The sequence below is a fragment of the Phytophthora cinnamomi genome (assembly GCF_018691715.1).
Source record: "Phytophthora cinnamomi strain GKB4 chromosome Unknown Contig35, whole genome shotgun sequence".
In the NCBI taxonomy this organism is placed as follows: domain Eukaryota; phylum Oomycota; class Peronosporomycetes; order Peronosporales; family Peronosporaceae; genus Phytophthora; species Phytophthora cinnamomi.
The window spans coordinates 455,816-475,283 of record NW_027150968.1 but is presented as its reverse complement, the minus strand read 5'-3'; the positions used below and the strand labels follow the sequence as shown (position 1 = coordinate 475,283).

General features: G+C 55.7%; 9 protein-coding genes across 10 annotated transcripts; 6 read left to right on the top strand and 3 right to left on the bottom strand.

The window, feature by feature from the left end:
* Positions 1-872: 872 nt before the first annotated feature.
* On the top strand, positions 873-1,151 carry IUM83_17008 (uncharacterized protein; the record flags this gene model as incomplete). Its single annotated transcript, XM_067941931.1, has 1 exon — positions 873-1,151. One exon carries the CDS (start codon positions 873-875, stop codon positions 1,149-1,151), a length of 279 nt encoding a protein of 92 aa, XP_067792429.1.
* Positions 1,152-2,243: 1,092 nt separating this feature from the next.
* IUM83_17007 (Crinkler (CRN) family protein) lies at positions 2,244-4,684 on the top strand (the record flags this gene model as incomplete). The annotated part of the gene is made up of 2 exons (XM_067941930.1): positions 2,244-2,498; positions 4,091-4,684. The coding sequence occupies 2 exons, from the start codon at positions 2,244-2,246 to the stop codon at positions 4,682-4,684; spliced, it is 849 nt and encodes a 282-aa protein (XP_067792342.1).
* A 1,118-nt stretch (positions 4,685-5,802) lies between these two features.
* Positions 5,803-6,975, bottom strand: IUM83_17006 (uncharacterized protein; the record flags this gene model as incomplete). Its single annotated transcript, XM_067941929.1, has 1 exon — positions 5,803-6,975. One exon carries the CDS (start codon positions 6,973-6,975, stop codon positions 5,803-5,805), a length of 1,173 nt encoding a protein of 390 aa, XP_067792446.1.
* A 1,032-nt stretch (positions 6,976-8,007) lies between these two features.
* Positions 8,008-9,048, top strand: IUM83_17005 (uncharacterized protein; the record flags this gene model as incomplete). Its single annotated transcript, XM_067941928.1, has 1 exon — positions 8,008-9,048. One exon carries the CDS (start codon positions 8,008-8,010, stop codon positions 9,046-9,048), a length of 1,041 nt encoding a protein of 346 aa, XP_067792441.1.
* A 189-nt stretch (positions 9,049-9,237) lies between these two features.
* Positions 9,238-10,183, bottom strand: IUM83_17004 (uncharacterized protein; the record flags this gene model as incomplete). The annotated part of the gene is made up of 2 exons (XM_067941927.1): positions 9,238-9,885; positions 9,971-10,183. The coding sequence occupies 2 exons, from the start codon at positions 10,181-10,183 to the stop codon at positions 9,238-9,240; spliced, it is 861 nt and encodes a 286-aa protein (XP_067792447.1).
* A 3,286-nt stretch (positions 10,184-13,469) lies between these two features.
* IUM83_17003 (uncharacterized protein) lies at positions 13,470-13,853 on the bottom strand (the record flags this gene model as incomplete). The annotated part of the gene is made up of 1 exon (XM_067941926.1): positions 13,470-13,853. One exon carries the CDS (start codon positions 13,851-13,853, stop codon positions 13,470-13,472), a length of 384 nt encoding a protein of 127 aa, XP_067792450.1.
* Positions 13,854-14,735: 882 nt separating this feature from the next.
* IUM83_17002 (uncharacterized protein) lies at positions 14,736-15,785 on the top strand (the record flags this gene model as incomplete). 2 transcript variants are annotated; one of them, XM_067941925.1, is made up of 1 exon in its annotated part: positions 14,736-15,785. In XM_067941925.1, the coding sequence occupies one exon, from the start codon at positions 14,736-14,738 to the stop codon at positions 15,783-15,785; it is 1,050 nt and encodes a 349-aa protein (XP_067792448.1). The 2 variants fall into 2 exon arrangements, with proteins under 2 accessions (XP_067792448.1, XP_067792449.1); XM_067941924.1 differs by having other exon boundaries at positions 15,573-15,785.
* Positions 15,786-16,508: 723 nt separating this feature from the next.
* IUM83_17001 (uncharacterized protein) lies at positions 16,509-17,776 on the top strand (the record flags this gene model as incomplete). The annotated part of the gene is made up of 2 exons (XM_067941923.1): positions 16,509-16,667; positions 16,730-17,776. The coding sequence occupies 2 exons, from the start codon at positions 16,509-16,511 to the stop codon at positions 17,774-17,776; spliced, it is 1,206 nt and encodes a 401-aa protein (XP_067792431.1).
* A 633-nt stretch (positions 17,777-18,409) lies between these two features.
* Positions 18,410-19,461, top strand: IUM83_17000 (uncharacterized protein; the record flags this gene model as incomplete). The annotated part of the gene is made up of 2 exons (XM_067941922.1): positions 18,410-19,091; positions 19,166-19,461. The coding sequence occupies 2 exons, from the start codon at positions 18,410-18,412 to the stop codon at positions 19,459-19,461; spliced, it is 978 nt and encodes a 325-aa protein (XP_067792451.1).
* Positions 19,462-19,468: the final 7 nt, after the last annotated feature.

The window sequence follows — 19,468 nt, the reverse complement described above, 5'->3', positions numbered from 1 at the left end:
ACTACCCTCATGGTTCCTGCCGCCACAGAATTCACCGTTGAGACGAAACCATTTGGTTGCGGGTCCCTCAGCTCTGTTTTTCGTGGAGTGCTGACATCTACTCCGGTGGTAGTCAAGGTTTTCGTCGTGATGATGTGGTTGCGGACGAAGGCATGCTACTGAAGATGAAGCAGGAGTTGAGTTTGCTGTACGAGATGAGCCACCTGAGCCTTCTGAAGGTGTTCGGTGCATCGCATGTCAGTTCGCCGCCGTTCATCGTGTATGAAGATATTGCAAGTGGCAATTTGAGCTCCTTTCTCGCTCGCTCGGAAGACAACAAGCGGGATACTGGAGAACCTCCCTTCGCATTCCTGTGTGACGACGACGTTCGTGACATGCTAAGGAATGGAGGTACCTCTGATAGACCTGATGAGATGCCCGACCACGTGTGGAAGCTGGTTGAGATGATGATAAAAGCAGATCGGTTCGAGCGACCTAAGCTTCAGCAAGTCATCACCAAGTTGGAATTTCTTGCTGACGTTGAGGAAATGGGACACCAAGAACTATCTGATGAAGTTGCGGTACCTGCGACGGCGGGAGCGCAGCAAAAGCGCAGTGCTAAATCCGCGCGGGATAGTCGAATGCCGGGAAAACGCGTGCGCCACAAGTGATTTCTGACACTAAAGTGGTTGACTCCCAAGTGAACGATAGCACTCGAGGAGAATGCGAGGTTTATTTCTTTAAAGTGAGTCTGCTACCAGCCACTTGTGCGATCGTGTATTTCATCTTTCGCTATCACCGCAGGACCTCTGAGCCGAGCGCCTGGTCGAGACCGCGCTGAGCTTTTACTCAAACCTTAAACTGAAATTGAAGTTGATGTGAGAACATCCCTGATGCTGCAGAAGTGGCTGCAGAACAAGCACACCAAGGCAATTGGTGCCATTGACACGAGCATGCAAGTCTTCGACCGCGTTGCCAACTTCCTGCGCGTCGTCGCGGCCACCAAGCAGCTCATCGACAAGGTCCTGGAGGCGGAAGTCCGTCTCCGGTACTCGGGACGGCTTCAGCCGCTTCGTGAAGGTAAGCAACTTCACCGAGAAACGGTTCTGACTCAAAGGCCCATCGTGCGAGGCATCAAGGCGGGCAACAAGGCGCGAAGGATGCTCGCCTGATAAAGGTCACCAGCAAGCACGTCAAGTTGATCACGGTGACGCGCACTGGGCGCTTGTCGTCCATCGAGTCATGTGTCTGCTTCACCTCATCTCCGCCGGGTGGGCTTCAAAGCCGTACAGCAGATGCTTCATTGTGACCCACACACGGCAGGTATGTTGATCATGTCGCCTAGTGGGTTGTTTTCGATCTAGCACACGCGCCAGAATGGTTTTCTATCTTGAAATGTCAAATTAAATTGATGGCATTCTGTTTCCAGTTTGGGGAGGGTGAGCTCGATACTTCAGTTGGCAAGTCCCACCACCAGTATGCGTAGCCTAATGGTCGTTTATTGCCATGTGTCGGGACAGCTACCTGCTACCAGTGCGATATTGAGCGACGAGCGCGTGCTGTCGTTGGAATACAACTTATTTCCAATTTCTTGCAACAACTTCAGCCAGTTGCGAGGATTAATGGAGTAGCATGCATCAGAACGCCACTCTAGCGTGAGGGCCTCGTCTTATGGAAATTTTGAGGTAAACGCAGTACGTCTTGCTACATCTTCATACACCCCAAAAATGATATTTGCCTTGACGAGTGTCGGTAGTTTCTCCGTGGGTATGCAAAGTTCAGAGAAAAAGATCATAAATGAACCAGAAGTTGGTATTCATTATCTTTCATTTGATCAGCACTTGGGGGCTTATACTGGGACAGCCCAGACGACGGATACGCTGTGTTGTCCGCGGCCAGTACTTGAGGATCTCGTAGGGCACGAAACCCGCCTTCATTTGGTGCCGATGCTCCTCAGTAATCCAAGCCCGTCGGGGGTTATCGCAACGAAGAGCTCCAGATTGATAGCAGGACGAACTTCAGCTCCTGGCTCGTAATATCGTTGTTGATGACCACGCTGACCATGGCTCCGTCGTTTACCACGATACACTAGTGTTTGATCTGCCGCAATACCTGGTCCATTAACATCGTAACATGAACGATGATTGGCGATCAGGTCATTTCACGCTGAAAGGTTGGGACGAGCATTCGGAGAACGAGCATTCTACAGTAGCAGGGCGAGAATGGGGCAGCCACACTCACGCGAACTCCCGTCACCGCGAGAGATGAAGCTCAAGTGTATCGTGGTAAACAATGGGGAGATCGTCAGGGTGATCATCAGTGAAGATAAAGACGGCCAGGACCTGAAGTTCGCCCTGGAGGAGCAAGCGCGCTTGGGGTGCAGTGCTGTCAGTCTAGAGCTTTTCGTTACGAAAACGCCCGATGGGTCTTGGATTACTATCACTGAGGAGCACCGGCGCCAAATGAAGGCAGGTTTCGTGCCCTACGAGATCTTCAAGGTGATGAACGCGGACAACATTGTGCGTCAGGGGTCTCAGCAGTCCCGGTATGAGCTGCCAAGTGCCGATCAAATGCAAGATAACGAGTACCAACTTCTGGTGCAGAAGCCTGGACACCTTGGAGTTGAACCGATCTGGACAGAAAAAAGTTTTACCTCACTACTCTCTTTTGGATGGGATAATGCACTGCATCACGAAATGGAACGCTGTCAAACAGCTCCAGTCTATTCACTGGGACACCTACGAAATTCTTCAAAACCGAAGCCGACCCGTTAAGTTTGTGGTTCCACTTGCTGACAACCTGCCAGAACTGGGCAATACAGTACTGGCAACCAAGTATATCCAGTGGTGCCGTGAGATGTGGTCCGAGGAGTCGACGCGGGATGAGTTCGATCAAGAACTTTGTGCCTGTCATACGATTTGTCTCACCCCTCCGTCGCCCGAGCTACGTGGGAAAAAGGGGTGGCCCAGCTTCTCTACCAAGCTTGTCGTAAGTGATCTAAGATCCATGGACAGAGCGGATGCTACGTCCAGCTTGGTGTCGGGCTCGAGTTCACCATTGATGGCGCACACGAGTGAGTTGATTGCAAGGTCGCTGCTCCTCTTTTCATCGTTGTTGATAATGTTCCCGACTGGTTGATGTACACTCAAAACACCTCAACGACGCTGGACTTGTTCTTCAAGTTCTGCAACGATATTTTGCATGTGTGGATTGACATTCCTCGAGTATTTCTGCTCGTACTAGGTTATCCTGGGTTCTTGCGGTATGTGGACGAACGGACCGTGACGACTGACGGTTCGCCTCCACCCTGCACCTTCAAGCGGCTCGGTTTGTATTTACTTCAACCCCACGAGATTGAAGAGATCTTGTACAAGACGCAGGTTCGAAGCTGCAGTCGCAAGATGGTGAGCGACGAGTGGAAATTGACAACCGAGCAAGATATCGCAGAAGCAGCTCGATGTATTTTCTGGAAACCCTCGGGTGACGAGCTGATAGTTCTCGAAATTTTGCGGGAATGCAGAACCTACCAGGCGTTGAAGATGTACAAGATTCCTCACTTGGCCTACAACTCGTGGCAGAGCATTCAGGTGGAAGTGCTCAAATACAGACCACTTCTTCGGAAATGGCTAACTAAAGGCACGGTGGTAGATCTAACGGAGAAGATTGAGGACTTCGATGATGGTCCTGTCATGGGTGAGCAAATCTTGTATCGCTGTTGCCTGGGTGGGAAGGCACACTGGAAAAGGCAACCATCTACGCTCTACCACATGTCAGATGCGAGATGGTCAATCTGGTGTATCCCCTGCGTGACCATGTGCGATATATTGCCGACATCTTCGGACGTTTGTCCCTCGATTACTCGGAAGTATTTCAATGGATATGCCTTAAGCGCTGGATTGACCTTTTTGCTGAGCCTGGTTTCCCCCAAAGTGAAGCTGCCGGCATTTTTCAAGGAGAATACCGTCTTCGGAGGTATCCATCCGTGCACATCTCCGACAGCATTGTGGTGCTGCCCCAAATTCGGTCAGGTGCAAACCTCAGATCTCTATGTGTTGGTCCAATTATTGATTTCAAGACAGCAAAATTGGAGTTCTGGCCGCTACTTATGCAGGAAATTAGCGGCATGCGGGAGGTTGGCGACAACGACAACGATTCGTTTTGTTTCAAGGCCCACCCATTGTGGCCCTATCGGACCCCGCAGTCGCCGGCGACAAATGCGATTTTGATGGTCCGACAAAGAGACAGCAGTGATTTTTCGGTGGATCCGGCCCACACCACAGAAGACAGCGAGCGTCAAACTCCGATTTACCGCACACTCACTGTGGGATTGGTCATGAACCTCACGTCGGATCCATTAGACAGCAATGAAGTGCATGCGCAGTGCAAGCACTTCAGCGCGATGTTTGAGCACTTGAGTCAGGCCACGACGCAGGCAGTTGGTATCATGACCAATGTACTTGTTGTATGCGTACTGGAATGCTCGGAGGGTGTAATGAACCTGTTTGGCAGCGACAAGACGAAGCTGTTGGAAGATTACAAGCACATTCAAGACGTTGTATTGGTAGATTTGACGTCGTCCGAGGGGCGAGCTCAGTTCTTTGGATTCGACCGCCGCAACAAGGAAGGTCAGCTTTTGGTCGACACCCTCGAGAAGACTGCTGGGAAGATCGTCGAACCTCGTGCGAAGAAGAAAAGGAAGCTGTAAGGGTGGCTAAGGCGGCGACGCGCGGTGCTCGCTATACAGCACATTCCGTAGTATTGCCCTGTTCTTTCAAAAAGAATACTCTATATTTCCTGGTGAACCTTCGTTTGGTCGGAAAAGGCAACAGCTTGCCACAGCGCTGATTGGTTCGCAGTTCTCACGGCTGAGAAATTTGTTTAATAAATGAGGAGCAACAGGCACGGCAACGATTGTCATAAAAAAACAAGGAGCAGGAGTGACTTAGACGACCGATGGGGGGGATCTTGATGATCCTCGTCTAATGCATGGTTAGACAGGTTTGCAGCACCCTTCTGACGTTGAAGCTTAAAACTATGACCAATAGCTAAAGTGAGCCGACGGCAGCGATGGTTGCAAAGTTGCCTGGAGCATAGATGGAGTGCCAATAGCAACAGCTTGACTGCGCGTTTCGAGACAATTTCCCGTCTTTGTTGCTTCTAGCAGCGCTGGGTTTGCTGCAACGCTATACGTCATCACGAACAAAAGCGGAGTTGGTGACTTCGGTCCTCAATGAACAGGTGCGAATGAAATAGAATGAAACGAAGAAATGAAAGCTTAGGAGTTGGGGGATACCTACGGTCCGAAATCAAGCTGAGAGAAACAGACGTACAGCACAGCACGGATTCCAGTCGATGAGAGCTAGGAGAGCTGCTACAGTCTTCGATTCTTCTGTCATGATCACATTATGCGACGTAAAAACATAGGAGTTTGTTGCCAACAACTTGTTGCCTTGGCACCTCGCGCTGAATGCTACAACATCGTCATCCCAGCAGAAATATAAAGTGCTGATACGGGTACAGTCACGTGGTGCATGATTTTCTTTGAACACTTTTGTTACTTCAAGTATTTCGTTATTGCTCGAGTTTTCATGTTCTCGTGGATACGACGCTACCCATGACCACTACCACACCTACTTCTATCACATCGATTCCTGCGTCCGCATTAAATACTGTTTGCTATTTTTTGTCCTCAAAGTTCGGCCATATCAACATCGTCCCCGTCAACTGAGTCCATATCCTCAAAATCAGGCGCGGACGGTGCTGCCATGGCTCGAACCGTGATCGCCACGGGTGCTGTTGCCACTGCCGTGGCATACGGGATCATCACGGGTGGAGCTGTCGGCAGTTCCGCGTCTGCCATGGGTGCGGAGGGACTGCTCCAATCAACTGCACATTGTTATTCTTCACAGGCTCCAACGCCGGGTCCTCAACCCCGTCCGCCTGCATCTGCTCCTTGTGGATCAGCACTTCCCTCATCGCCGTCCATCCGAACAGGTTCAACAGCAGACCAGAGCCCGACTCGCCCCTCATCACGGGTGTTGCAGTGGCAATGGGGGACGCTCCGTCCGCTGGCGTGATCACCGGGTCGTCATCATTGCTGCCGCGTCGATTATGGTGCAAGCTGCGGTTGCCGTTGCCGTTCTCCTGGTCGCTGCCTCCATCCGATGCAAAGCCCTCTCCTCGTTTCCGGATGCGGTAGATGACGAACACGGACGCGACGATGAAGCACATTGCGCCCAAGATGGCGGCGATGGAGCCCATCTGATTCACACTCGTGTTCTTGTCCTGCGTGCTCATGGCGTTGATCATGCAGCTCTTGTCGGGCCGGCGGTGGTTGATCTCCAGCGCCTCGCAGATGGCCACGCACACGCAGCCGTTCTGCCCCAGGCAGTAGCGCGAGCGCGAGTTGTCCGAGTTGTGGTAGATGATCTCGGCGAACGCCGTGGCGCGGCACAGCAGACACTGCGCGTCGTCATTCTCGCAGTACGTGGCGTTGCCGGCCAGGAAATCGAACTGCTGGTTCTCGCCCTGGCCGCTTTCGGTAGTCGGCTCCGAGCCGTTACCCGTCGTGCCGTTGTATCCGGCCGTTACGAATTCCGCCGCGAGCTGGTTGGACGGCTCGCCGAGGCGGAAGTCCATGGCCGGGTCGTACTCGACGTTGGGCAGGCACTGGCCCATGGGGTTCACGAAGCAGCCCGCGGGCTCGGACGTGATGTTAAAGTTGAGGCAGTCGTAGCACGAGCGCTGCATCTGGCACGGGTGCCGGTCGTCCGTCGGGTAGTACGTGCAGGTGCCGTGCGTGCGGCGGTAGTTGAGAACCTCCTGGCGGCGCTGGGAGCTGTCGTCGTCGTCTCCGTCTCCGTTGTTCGAGTTGGGCGGCGGGCCGCCGCTGTTCTCCGCGCCGTCCGCCGTTGACGCCAGGTTCACGGATGGAACGGAGCCCTGCGAGGAGGGAGGGAAGGTGATGTCGTCTGTGCTCGACTCGGCCGACGACATGGCGCCTGAAGCTGCGACCTGTGATGCGGATCCGGTCGGTTGTCTGGTCTCCCTTGGCTGATGCAAGAGTGTTTTTGCTTCCCCTGTCACCTCGCGGTATTAATAGTTCGCCGCGCTCTCTGCCCTGCGTGCTGGGCAGCCGGTCAGGCGCAGCCGTCTACTGCTGCTGCGGGTCGCTCGCTACTGGGCGCGCTGGCACTGTGTTCGTCGTCCGCCCCCTGGCAATTGGAGAGTGGCGACCTGCCTGCAGCCCTTGAGCGGGGAGGGTTCCTTCTGACTCGAACCGTTTTTTTCGAGCCAGACAATTGGGTCCCCTAGCCCTGATTGCCATTTTTCGCCAATTGCAGGATCCGGATCAATTTGCTCTCTGTTTTCACTGTGCGGCGACCAGATGAGTGCGCCCAGCAACAGAGGAGAAGGACGACGGATTCGCAACGAGGAACTGACGTCTCGAGGCGCCAGATAAGCGCTGCGCGAGCGGGGCGAATGTTGGGCAAGCTTGGCATGTTCGAGCAATAAATTATTGCTACCAATATTGGTAGTGTATGGATCCGACGGTGGATGGGCTTGGAGAATCCGTGCGTGCGTAGAAGCGTGTGGTGGGAAGCGGCCACCGATCTGCTGTTCGAAGCGCGCCATGCTGGCCGTGCACGAGACGGGAGGCGCGGTGCAACTCACAACGCACAGTCAACTTGCTGTTTGGCAAAAAAAATTATAAAATATCGGCGACAGTTGAAGTCTGAACCAAAAGTATCTTTCCGCCGGCGAAAGTCTCCAGTCAGTCTGACTTGCTGCTCTGACTATACAGTCCGCGCTTTTAGCGTGACGTTGCGGTGCATGCGCGGCTCTATATTAGATGGATCTTGAAACGGTGCGAGGGTTTTCCCCGACGTAGCGGGCCATGACGCAGCAGCACTGTCCCGAGTTGAAACCACCAGGCGATGGAGCCCTTCGCGTCGACGGCTCATTGCAGCTCTCGACGCTGGGCCGAACCTGGCAGCGTAGGACACAGCATCGCGCAAACTGCCAGAGATGCCAGCAACGTCGACTGCAACTTCTCGGTCGGGTCTCCGTCGCCGAGCGCAGTCCGCGCCTCACCCAGGACAGTTCGATGCCAACCCTGACAAGACGCAGGGCACTTGCTCGTACTACCCGCCGGACGAGGGAGGCTGCCGAGCTCCGCGCACTTGCTACGACTGTCTCAATGCTGATCTCGACAGGGAACCAGAAGGCTGCATGATCAACACAGTCGGCAAGTGCGTCTCCGTCACAGACAACTACGACGCTTCTTTGGATTTCCGCGTGGTGTCAGCAGCGGCCCCGGTGGGTGGTGATATTAGCAACAGCAGCTCCAGCTCCAGCGCGAATGACAGCGAGGTAACGCTGCCTCCGTCGCGAGCACTAACAACTCAAGTCTTCGAGATGGAATTTCCGGCCGTGAACACCACGTACTGCGAAGCTAACGACGTTCTTTTCAACGAAGAGGTGCTTGCCGACGCCGGGTTCATGTACGGCACGGGTGGATGTGTGTTTGTGGAAGTGTGTCAAGTGCCCAGCTGGGCGTACGTCGTCGGGGGCAGCGACTGCTCTGGGGCTACCGCGGCGGAATTTAATGGGCCCAGCCGGGCTCGAGATGACAAGCATGGCAATCCGCAGGGGGACTTAGTGTTTTGGTGCGTGGCGATCGCTATTTTGCTCACACTGGTAGCCACGCTGGCGATGGTGATCACGATACACCACCACAACAACAAGAGGAGACTCGAGGAATTGCAGCGCAGGAGAACGATCGTCGTGAGTGAACCCGTCGCCAGCTCTTCCCGCTGTATGACGCCAAAGTCCAGCAAAAGCGGGGTCCGTCTTTTGAACTTGTTCGGGTGGGAGGCCATGCGCGCCGACCTCATCGAGAAGGAGCGGCAGGAGAGACTGGGGGGTCTCATGGGCCAGGCGTGCGAAGGCAGTTTGTCTGGTGGATCTCCGTCCACGAATTACCTTCAACTCGTAGGCGCCCAACCGTCCGCACCGGTCATGTCGCCCATCGCGTCGTCCGCCCCACAGTTTACAGAGCTAGCATAGCATCTAAAGCAATAGTTAGGCTACACCCGCACCAGAAAAAAAGTATGTTTAAACAAAACACAACGTTCGCCCATTAGAAACCCGTGCGTGTCATGCCACCCTCAAGGTCGTCCTCCACCACAGCTCCACCTGTCTTCACGGATTTCCAATGTTTATAACTTGGCCTCTGCTCGAAAGCCGGACAATATCTTACAACTCCCGGCGCGTCGGGTGTTCACTGGGGGACATGGGGCGGTACCCGTCGCCTTCTTCAACGATGGCGGCGGTGCTGGTCCTGGCCAGCGTGGGCTTGCTGACGGCGCCGCCACCTGCCAGCTGCGAGTGCTCGCTGGTCACCAGCTTCTCGCGCATGTCGGCCCAGCCCGACAGACTCAGCTGCGGCAGGTGCGCCGACGCGGCGGGGCGCCTGGCCTCTCTGAGCGCCGCGCGGGCGGCGTTGCGCGCCTCGCGGTCGTCTGCATCCTGTTGCTGGCGGCGCGCCAGCTGCCGCTTGGTGATGACTGTGGCCACGATGAAGAGCGCGATGGTGCCGGCGATGAGCCCCGCCACCAGCCGGAACTGGGAGCCGTCCAGCGCCGGGATGCACCAGTTATTGACGATGGTGTCGTCCCGGTTGGGCATCTCGCACGAGGCGATGCAGATGCAGCCGCCGCTGCCGACGCAGGTGGCGGTCGCGTCCACGTACGCGCCGGAGTTGTAGTCGCTGGTCCAGTTGGCGCGACAGGCTGAGCACACGGCGTCGTCCGAGGAGCAGTAGGTGTAGTTGGCCATGGGGTAGCCCCCCACGCTGGACAGCAGGTACGAGTTCATGCACTCGCCGTAGGGACTCACGGCGCACTGCGAGAATCAATAAAAAAAAAATGAAATGGGTTAGCACTATCCTAACCGTTTAAGCTAGTGTTAACACTTGCGGCAGACTCACGTCCAGGCCGGGCAGCGCGACGTTGAGGCAGTCCGAGCACGAGCGCGGGCGCGAGCAGATGCCACCCGAGTACCACGTGCACGAGTCGCCGCTGTTCGAGGCCTCCGTCTTGGGCGCGCTCGTGAACACGACGGAGTCGGCGGACGACGAGCCGTTCACGCTGGCGCCCACGTCGTCCGCGCTGCTGTTGCCGTTGCCGCTGGCACTGCTCATTGTGGCCGGGCGGGGAATGGGATTATGGCAGACCAGGAGGCATGGAGCGTGGCTCCCATCGCGGACTCACCTCGGCGCGACATCCGCCTCGTGATTATCCAAACAGCGAGGAAAAAACGGATTTTGATTTGAGCCCTGTCGCCACGGAAAGTCCATAAATTGGTTTGAGCGGTAACATCGGAATATGAAGGCTTGATCAAATGATACGATACGTGAATGTAAGTAGTATAGATATAGCACAATAAAGGATATGAGAGGGTGGATGCGAGATGCAGAACCTGCGCAGCGTACCCGCAAACGGGTACTGTACCCAATTGCGAGCAACTTCAACTCGAGCCATTTCAAGTGGCCCACTTCATGGTGGTCAGCTGAATGTGTAGGTCCAGAACATGCTGACCACGTTGCCACCGCTGGAGGACACTGCGACGAAGGGCGATAAATTTACTGAGTTCTTGCAACAGAATCTAAGTTGTCCATTCCTCGAGTGCATTAATGATGTAGCGCCTTCGAGCTTTAACGTGTTGACAGTCCGAGTTGAACAGCGAGACTGCATCAACTTCTGCTTGTATTATCAAGATGTTGCGTCCTTGAGGTTGTCGATCGACACGCGTCGAAAATCGCGCTGGGCTCGGTACCGTTGCCGTAGTCACGCATGTACAGGTACGGCATTGAAACGACGGAGAAGGCATCGACGCAGTTTTGTCTCGAGGCACCTGTGGTCGAAACCAATGTACACTTGCCACGCACACATCGGGCGCGATCTTGTCGGTTCCATTGGCAATGCACGGGATTTACTGTTGCGATTGTGCTGCATGGTCGGATCAAATTGAGAATTTTCAGGATCAAAACGATGGTGATCGGAACCTGCATTTGCTATTAGGATTTTTTTCAGTAATTCAACATACCTGATCGAACTAACACGTATCCGCGACATTGTAGAGGAACAGAATTGAGGAGAGAGAAAAAAAAAACTCTGGCGACGTGCGCGGCTGTAGTCGCTATCCTCGGCATAATCCTTCTGCGTTTCAATCCGATGTCCATGAGCCTTCGCTTCTAGTTCCAAGCTTCAGCAAAAGTTCGATAGCGTCCGCATTTCCCACTTCAGCAGCAACCATCAACGGCGTCAAGCCTCTCGCGTCCATGTCATCCAAGTCAGCTCCATTCTAGACAAGATGTTCGATAAGGCCGAGGTCTCCAATGTCGCAGCATGATGTAGTGCTGGTCGCGCATTCCTTCCACTCGCGACCACAAGAAACTGCGCAACATCCGAATGTCCTGCAAGAGTAGCCATCATTAGAGGGATTTGGTCCGCAGAGTTCCTCGCGCTCAAATCAGCACCATTCTTCAAAAGTAGGCGGCATATCTGCACAGAACCACGACCGGCTGCAAAATGCAGTGCTGAATTTTCATTCCAGCACTTGCGTTTTACATTGGCCTTCATCTGCAGCAGTCGTCGGGCGATGGCCACATGTCCAAACTTGGCTGCCACCATCAAAGGTGTCATGTAGTGGTCGTCAACATTGTCGACACACTGCGTTGTATCCAGTAGGATCTCCATCATATCAAGCAAGCCCAATTCGGCCGTCAAGTGCATCGCGAACCCTCCATCATACGTTTCTTCGAGAAAGTTAGGATTCTTTGCGAGAAGAAGCTTCATGATTTCGTGGTGCCCCCCTCGAATGGCGTCCAACAAAGTCGTAGAGTCTTCATAATCCTCCTCGTCGAAGTCTCGGAAATCTGTTGCTGTAGACAGAAGGAGGCGGCATGCTTGTACGTGACCGTTCCAAGCTGCGTAATTCAGAGCTCTCATTTTGGCATGGTGGCCACGATGGTGAAGCCATCCTTGATGCTCAAGGAGCTTGCCAATTACGCGAGTATGCCCTCCACGAGCTGCCAGCATGATAGGTGTGCAGTATTCATCATCGACCGAATCCACGCTCTTCACTCGCTCCAATAGCAGCGTCACTATATTCACGGCGCCGGTCTCAGCCGCAAAATGCAGAGGAGTCTTGCGATTTGGAGTTTTCGCGTCAGCATCAGCGCCATGACAAAGAAGAAGTTCAACGGTTGCCTCACTTTTCAGCTGTACCGCTTCCGTCAAGACACTAAACCCAGCTTTGTTTGCTGCATTCACATTTGCGCCGTCTTCAATCAGCACGCGGCAAACTTTCTGGTGCCCGTTGCGAATCGCTAGTTGCAACGCGCTACTTCCGTCACTTGCCGTTGCTTGGATGTTTCCCCCGTGTTGCAAAAGTTTCAGCATGATAGCGTCGTGTCCAGCACTAGCAGACGTGAGCAGAGGAGTGAAGCCGTGCTGGTCAGTCAAATGAATACTAGCACCCGCTTCTAAAAGCTGGTTGACTCCCCGTTCGCAGCTGCGAGATGGAGCGCTGTTCTTTTCTTTTTATCTTCTGCGTCAATATTCACGCGTTGCAACATCAGCAGCAGCTTAACTACTTCAACGTGTCCCTGGTGAGCCGCTGCCATCAACGGCGTCAGCCGATCCTTGTTGGGAATGCATGGGTTCGCCTCATGCTCAAGTAATGTGCGAGCAACTTGCTGTCTTCCGTGATAAGCAGCCAGCAATAATGCCGTGCTCCCATCCGCAGACTGAGCCTGGACGTCTGCTTCTTTTACCAACAAGACTTCAACGAGACTCATGTGGCCACATAGTGCGGCCAGTATCAGTGGCCGAAGTCCATTTTCATCCGCCAAGTTGATATTTGCTCCATAACGCAGCATCATTCGGAGTATCTCAAGCCGCCCATGTAGAGCTGCTGTGTGTAGCGCAGTTTAAACGTAATGAGCCACACTTGAAGGCTCAACAGCTGAGTTCTGGTGAACTTGATGAGCAACAAGCAGCTCAAGAATATCCACATCACCAGTTCGTGCCGACAAAATGATTGGAGTACATCCATCTGCATCTTGGCAAGCAGTGTCTGCTCCATTCTTGATGGAGCGCCTCACCTCGCGCAACTGGGCTCTTTTCACCGCGTCCAACAAAGCACCGTTGGCAGCAACACTCGTCACCATTGCCAACTAGCAACCAAGCGAAGAAATGGGAGATGATTCCTTTTTTTTGCTGGGACGTGGCGACCAAGCAAACAAGTTCATGCCTTTGGTACATTGGTTCGTAGTTTCCTACCATTCCGGGATTTTGCCGGGTTTTCGTGTGCTGACATGCATGCAAAGCCGCTGTCGCTGTTGTTGATGGTTTCCGACTCAAACCTGGAGATCAGCTCTTGCATGCACACTTCCATTTGGGCTCTGCCGTCTTGGAGTCGTCCTAGTTCTCGGACTCGACTTTCTTCTCCTTGGCCTTCGCGCATTCAAGCTCTCGTTTCAATTTCACGATCTGGCTATAAGTCTTACTGATCAAAGTCGAATCGATTTCAGCATTAAAATTTGCTCTCGTGAGTTTCTTCTTCACTTCAGCATATTTGCCGTCTTTCTCCCTCTCCTCCTCCGCATCGTCCATCTGTTTCTTCAACGCTGCAATCTTTTTCTTGTTCTCCGTTGCTTCAGCTTTCATCTGTTTCTTCATATTTTCATTCCTCAGCTCCGCCGCCGAGTACTTGACTGTAGTGTTCATAACTTCCTGCTCTGCATCGTCCATCTGCTTCTTCAACGCAGCAATCTTCGTCGCGCTCTTCCTTGCTTCAGCCTCCATCTGCTTCTGAATCCTCTTTTGCTTTCTTGAACTCCTTCGCCTGTTTCTTCAGGTCCTACCCCAATTTCTTGTCGATTGAGCACGATATCCACTGGAGCTTCAAAATCTCCTTGTTGGGTTCTTCATTAGAGTGAGTTTTTCTTTGCAAGCAAGGGCTCTAACACGCTCAGCTTGGTCAGCTCGTTCATTGGCTTCATCAACGAGATCGATGTATGTGCGTTTCATCGTGAAAATGAACTGCTCTCGCCAGAACGCACCAAACCACACGGTTTGCCCAAGTGCAAGGTTGGTGTAATTACCATTTTACCAAAGTGCGCGAAGCAGACGGAAAGCGCTTCAACGAGCGCGAAGTTCGCGGCAAGCTTCCAGGTAGCCATTGCGAGCAGCGAAGTTCGGCGCTGCAGCACTTCCACAACTTGCAGCCTTTACATCAGTATTACAGTCGAGCAAGATACGGTGACGAGACTATCGCTGAAATACTGCACTGCGACAGCCTCTGTGGCCCTCAAGAATGTTGTGCTCCACGAGAAGCTTGAAAACATCCACATCACCTGCCTGAAGCTCTTCGAGGGTTGGGACACCGAGTTTGGTAGCTTCTGAATCGACGTAACAACTACATGATGATAATAATAATAATAATAATAATAATAATAAAACTTTCGTGCTGGCCTTGTACTGTCGTCCGAATGTCGTTTGCCATTCCAGCAACCTCAAAATGGTGATGGGCGGCTGTTTGACATGCTCAACTAGCCAATCAGAATGCGTGTTTGGCGTGAAAAAAAAAGCGTTTTTTGGAATCAGATCCAGCGGATACTTCAGAGTCATTTTGCATCCGAGGCAGGAGCCGCAACAGCAATTGTGTCAATGGCATCAATGGCGTCAATGGCGTCGCAGTCCGCTGCGTCCTCCTCCTCCGAGGCGGAGATCGCCGTGCCGACGCCCGCGCCCACGTCGCCTGCCGTGTCCACCAAAGCCAGCGAGAACGTGTGCATGTGGACGCAGCAGAGCTCGGACGCCTGCGACTCGCCGCGCTCGTGCTACGACTGCCTCAACTCGTCGCCGGGCGACGGCGTGCAGTGCGTCATCAGCAGCGCCGGGCTGTGCACCACCATGGCCGACTACGTGTGGCAGGAGGACTACCGCCGCAACAGCAGCGCCGCCGCGCCGCACTACTTCCCGTCCGCCAACACGACGTACTGCGAGGACGGCGACTCGGTGTGCACGGCCTGCGCGGCCAACCAGTTCGTCAAGTCGGCGTCGGGCACGACGGACCCGTCGCAGTTCTGCGTGGGTGCGGGTGGCTGCGTGTGCGTGGGCTTCTGCGAGTCGCCCGTGTACAGCTCCAAGGTCAGGAGCGAGTACTGCGCCACGCTGAGCGCCACGTCGACCGTGAGCGTCATGGGCGTCTCGGTGGACGACATCGTCACCATCGTCATCCTGTGCTTCACCATTCCCGTGATGGCGTACCTGTGGTGGGTGCGCCGGCTCCACAAGCGCCGAGAAGCACGCGAGGAGGCCTACCGCAACCGGCCGCCCGTGAACGGCCCGCTGCTGCCGCTCGTGGGCTGGAAGAAGTACTGCGCGGATCTGATGGCCAACCAGACGGCGATCGTGGGTGCCGCCGCAGCGGGTGACGCTGTGGCGACACCCACATCGGCGGCGACGGAGACGGAGGATACAGGCAACGGAGGCTCGGCGTCGACCGCGCCGCTCACCAACCTGCAGGTGGCGACGCTGTCGATCGAGTTCGAGGACCCGCAGCACCCGCTCACGGCCGTAACGAGCACGGGTCGCCGCCGCTCCAGCATCGACAATACGAACGTGGTAAGACCGCGGCCGAGTCAGCCCGTCAGCATTCACGAGGGCGACGAGGATGAGGAGGTGGACGTGCGCTCGACGCCGTATGCAGAGTTGGAGGACCGCACAGCCTAGGTGCAGTAGCTGGAGTTAATATGAGTGCGTGTGTAGCTGTGAACGAATTTGCATGTGTGGTGGAGAGCGTCTCGGCGGAGAAGACACGCACGCGGAAGCTTTTGGATGGCAGTCAGCGCGCGGCCTTGAAGTGCGCTTCAACGTGGGCTGATTTCGCACCAAACCTTCCCGCTGGGGCAGACTCAACAAGGGCAGACCCCAACGTCTTCATCAGCTCGGCCCGAGCCTCGGGGTCGAGTCGCAAGGCGAACATTGGATCGAGCTGGCGCACCTGGCGCGATAGATATCGGAGCAATGCCGACTCAAAATTGTGAGAAGCCGATCTCCTTGAAGTGGCTTACTACCGATGACTTCACTGCTCTCATATAGCCCTTGGTCTGTACGCTGCGTTGTTGAAGACCAAGCAATGGCAGTGTCGTCACGCGAGATTCTCCTGTGCGTCGACCGTGTGCGCTGCCGGCTTCCTGTCTAACAATGAGGGGCTCGCGTCGACGTCGTTCGCATGAGAGACAACAACCGGTTGTGTGGTTGCAGTCCTGAGAAGCTTACGGCTGGACGCGTCCGCCGTCATCGCCGTGTTCGCCCTCAAATCCGGTGCAAATGCATGGTCCGTCGGCGATTCGTCCGCGCGCGCATTTCATAATCGCTCGGCAGGTCTGGTCAGGTCTCCCTTGCGGGACGAATGGGTAGCGGCCACTCTTCACTGCTAGAAAGTCTCCGTAGATGACGGGTCGAAATGCGAGCACGTCGGCATCGACGTCGGCCGACACGGTCAACGCCTCGAGCTGCAGCTGGAAAACGACGACGTCCGAAGAAGGCGAGTGCTTTCTGGAGCCGCGGACATGCAGTGAATGTCTAGCGGATACCCCCACCACCGGAGAGGTAGACTCGCTGATCTCACGGCACTTGGCAAAGATGAGACCGAGCTAACGTGTTTTGGACAGACATGCGTGCTCACTGAACAGGGCATCTGCTTAAGCGTCGAGGAGTACGAAGAAACGCTGTCGAGCGCAGGCGGCACCTACTACGTGGCGGGGAACGCAACGTACTGCTCATCCAGCAGCAATTCATATTCTACCTCGAGCAACATCAACTGCGTGCTGCTGTATAGCTGCGAGTCTTCAGCCTGGCTCAGCTACGCGCGAAAGCGCCTGCCTCTCATTGTCCTCGCTGTAGGCGGGAGCACACCCGAAGGCTGCAGCTTCGCAACAGATACCGTCAACGCTGTTACCGATGGTGGAGCCGAGTCAACCTCGGACAATTCCAGAGGTGCTTCTTCCGCCGCCTCAAGCAGTAAGGACACCCTATCCAGCGACGACAAGTGCACTTGGTACCAGAACACGACGCTGTGCAGCAAACCGCGGAGCTGCTACGACTGCCTCAACACGCTGACCGACAGCGGCGGCGCGTGCACGATCACGCCCGACGGATACTGCGCCACGTTGGCCAGGAGTTACAACTACAAGCTGGACTTCCGCAGCCCAAGCAGCAGCGGCGCCGCCAACGGCTACTACTACCCGTCGACCAACACGACGTACTGTGAAGCCACCGACCAGGCGTGCACGCACTGCAGCGTCTCGAGTTCTGCCAGCAACTCGGCGTCCTACTGCGTCGGCAGCGACGGCTGCATCTGCGTGGCGTTTTGCCAGTCCGCGGACTGGGAGGCGACGGTGCTGGCTGAGAAGTGCTCGGCCTCCACGTCCGCCACGAGCTCGAGCCTGTCCGCGTCCAAGTTCCCGTGGAAGACCTTCTGCGTCTTTCTCGGGCTGGCGGTGGCGGTGGTGCTGGGCGTGATACTCGGCGCCTGGCGCGTGCGGCAGTTGGTTCTGATCCGCAGGCGAGAGGCCGAGCGCTGCCGGCGGTCCGAGATGCGGCGCTCCACGCTGGAGCTGGAGCTGCCGGCCTGGAAGGCGCTGCGCGAGGAGCTCATAGACAGCAAGGTGGACCCCGTGGGCGAGGGCCGCGGCCGGCTCAGGCCGATGGCAAGTTGAAGTTGAAGTGTACCTGTCACTCTGGCGAGGGGCACGCAAGCGTTTCTGTCGTTTTGGCTTGGTTTCAGTATTGGTGGGAACGTAATCATGATCGCCAAAAAAAGGGACAAAAGGGACCGTGAAGGGGTGTTGGCCAATGGTAGCGTGCCAGTCTGCGAGGGCAGGTACGGTATCAGCTATGCGCTTGGGATTCACGTAATCTAACAGAATACTGCATTGCAAACCATACTGGGATTTACGGCTCTAGTCCACGAGGATTCGACTGGTGCTATAGCCGGGTCCCTTGCCTCGTCTATGATGGACCGCATCACGTGGTGCGTACCAATTGAGGTGCAGATTGTGGCACATGTGTTCGCAGCCTAATGCATCCATCTCGATCTGCTCGAGATCAAGTGACACATCAAGTGACACCACAGCCGCCGAGGGCGGCGCGTCAGGGTTAGACACAAGAGCCCTCGCTCCGCCAGTCGCGCGTGGCAGGCCAGGCAGGCATCCCGGCAAGCTCCCGCCTGCAGTCCAGCGTTTCCTCCCTCTCTGGACCCCCGTGTCCAGTGGCCAAACCTCCCCGACCGTTACAAGTCCCCTCACATATTCTTATTCGCGCGACTAGCTACAGTACAACACAGTAAGTCAATGGACGCCACGGCCCCCTCCACGTCCAGCAGTCTCAGCAGTATCAGCGGCTCCGAGACCGTCGACGCGAGCGTCCAGAGCTCGGCCGCAGACGACGGCAATGCCACGACCGTGGGGGACGCGGACAAGAGCGTGAGCTCCAACGCCGGCGACTCGTGCACGTGGTACGACGACGGCGAGTGCTCGCGGCCGCGCACGTGCTCGGACTGCCTGAACGTGCTGCTGTCCTCGGACGAGTGCGCCGTGGACCCGAACGGCGCCTGCGTGAGCATGAGCGACTACGAGAGCTACCTGGCCAATCGCTACTACTACACGCCGATGCAGCGCTACTTCCCGTCCAGCCAGTACACGTACTGCAGCGCCAACGATTCGGTCTGCGCCACGTGCGTGCAGCAGTGGAATGCCAACTTCGAGACCTCGGGAAGCGCCGGCATGTCCTCGTACTGCACGGGCGCGGATGGCTGCGTGTGCATCGCGGACTGCGAGATCCCGGACTGGCAGGACAAGGTCATCAACGACCAGTGCTCGGCGAGCGACAGCGGGGACAGCGCCGACTCCGGGACGTCCATGGCCACGCGGATCACGGTCTCGATTTTCGTGGGCGTCGCGGTGGCCGTGCTGCTGGCGTTCGCCACGTGGGGGGTGCGCCGATTCGTCAACCGTTGGCACGGTGAGCCTGGCGGTACGTTGGTTGTTGCAATGGGTGGAGACCCGCAGCAGGAACTCATTGTTTTGTTGTGTGTTGGTATGATGCAGTTATTCGCCGTGAAACTCGCACGAGGCCACGGCCGCCACCGACGGGCCCGCAGCTCACGCTGACGGGGTGGAAGTCGCTGCGCCAGAACCTCATCGAGACAGAGAACGGCTTCGTGAATGGCAACGACGCGGTGGCGCTGCAGCGCAGCGCGGACAACGGCTCCTTCGCCCCCGCTACGACCGAAATTGGACCGGAGATCAGAGTGGAGCAGAGCGAGGGATTCCGGTCAGCGTCGCCCGGCGAGTTGGAACGGGGCGCGCACGAGACTGCGCCGCATGACAGAGCCCACGTATAGCGCTGAG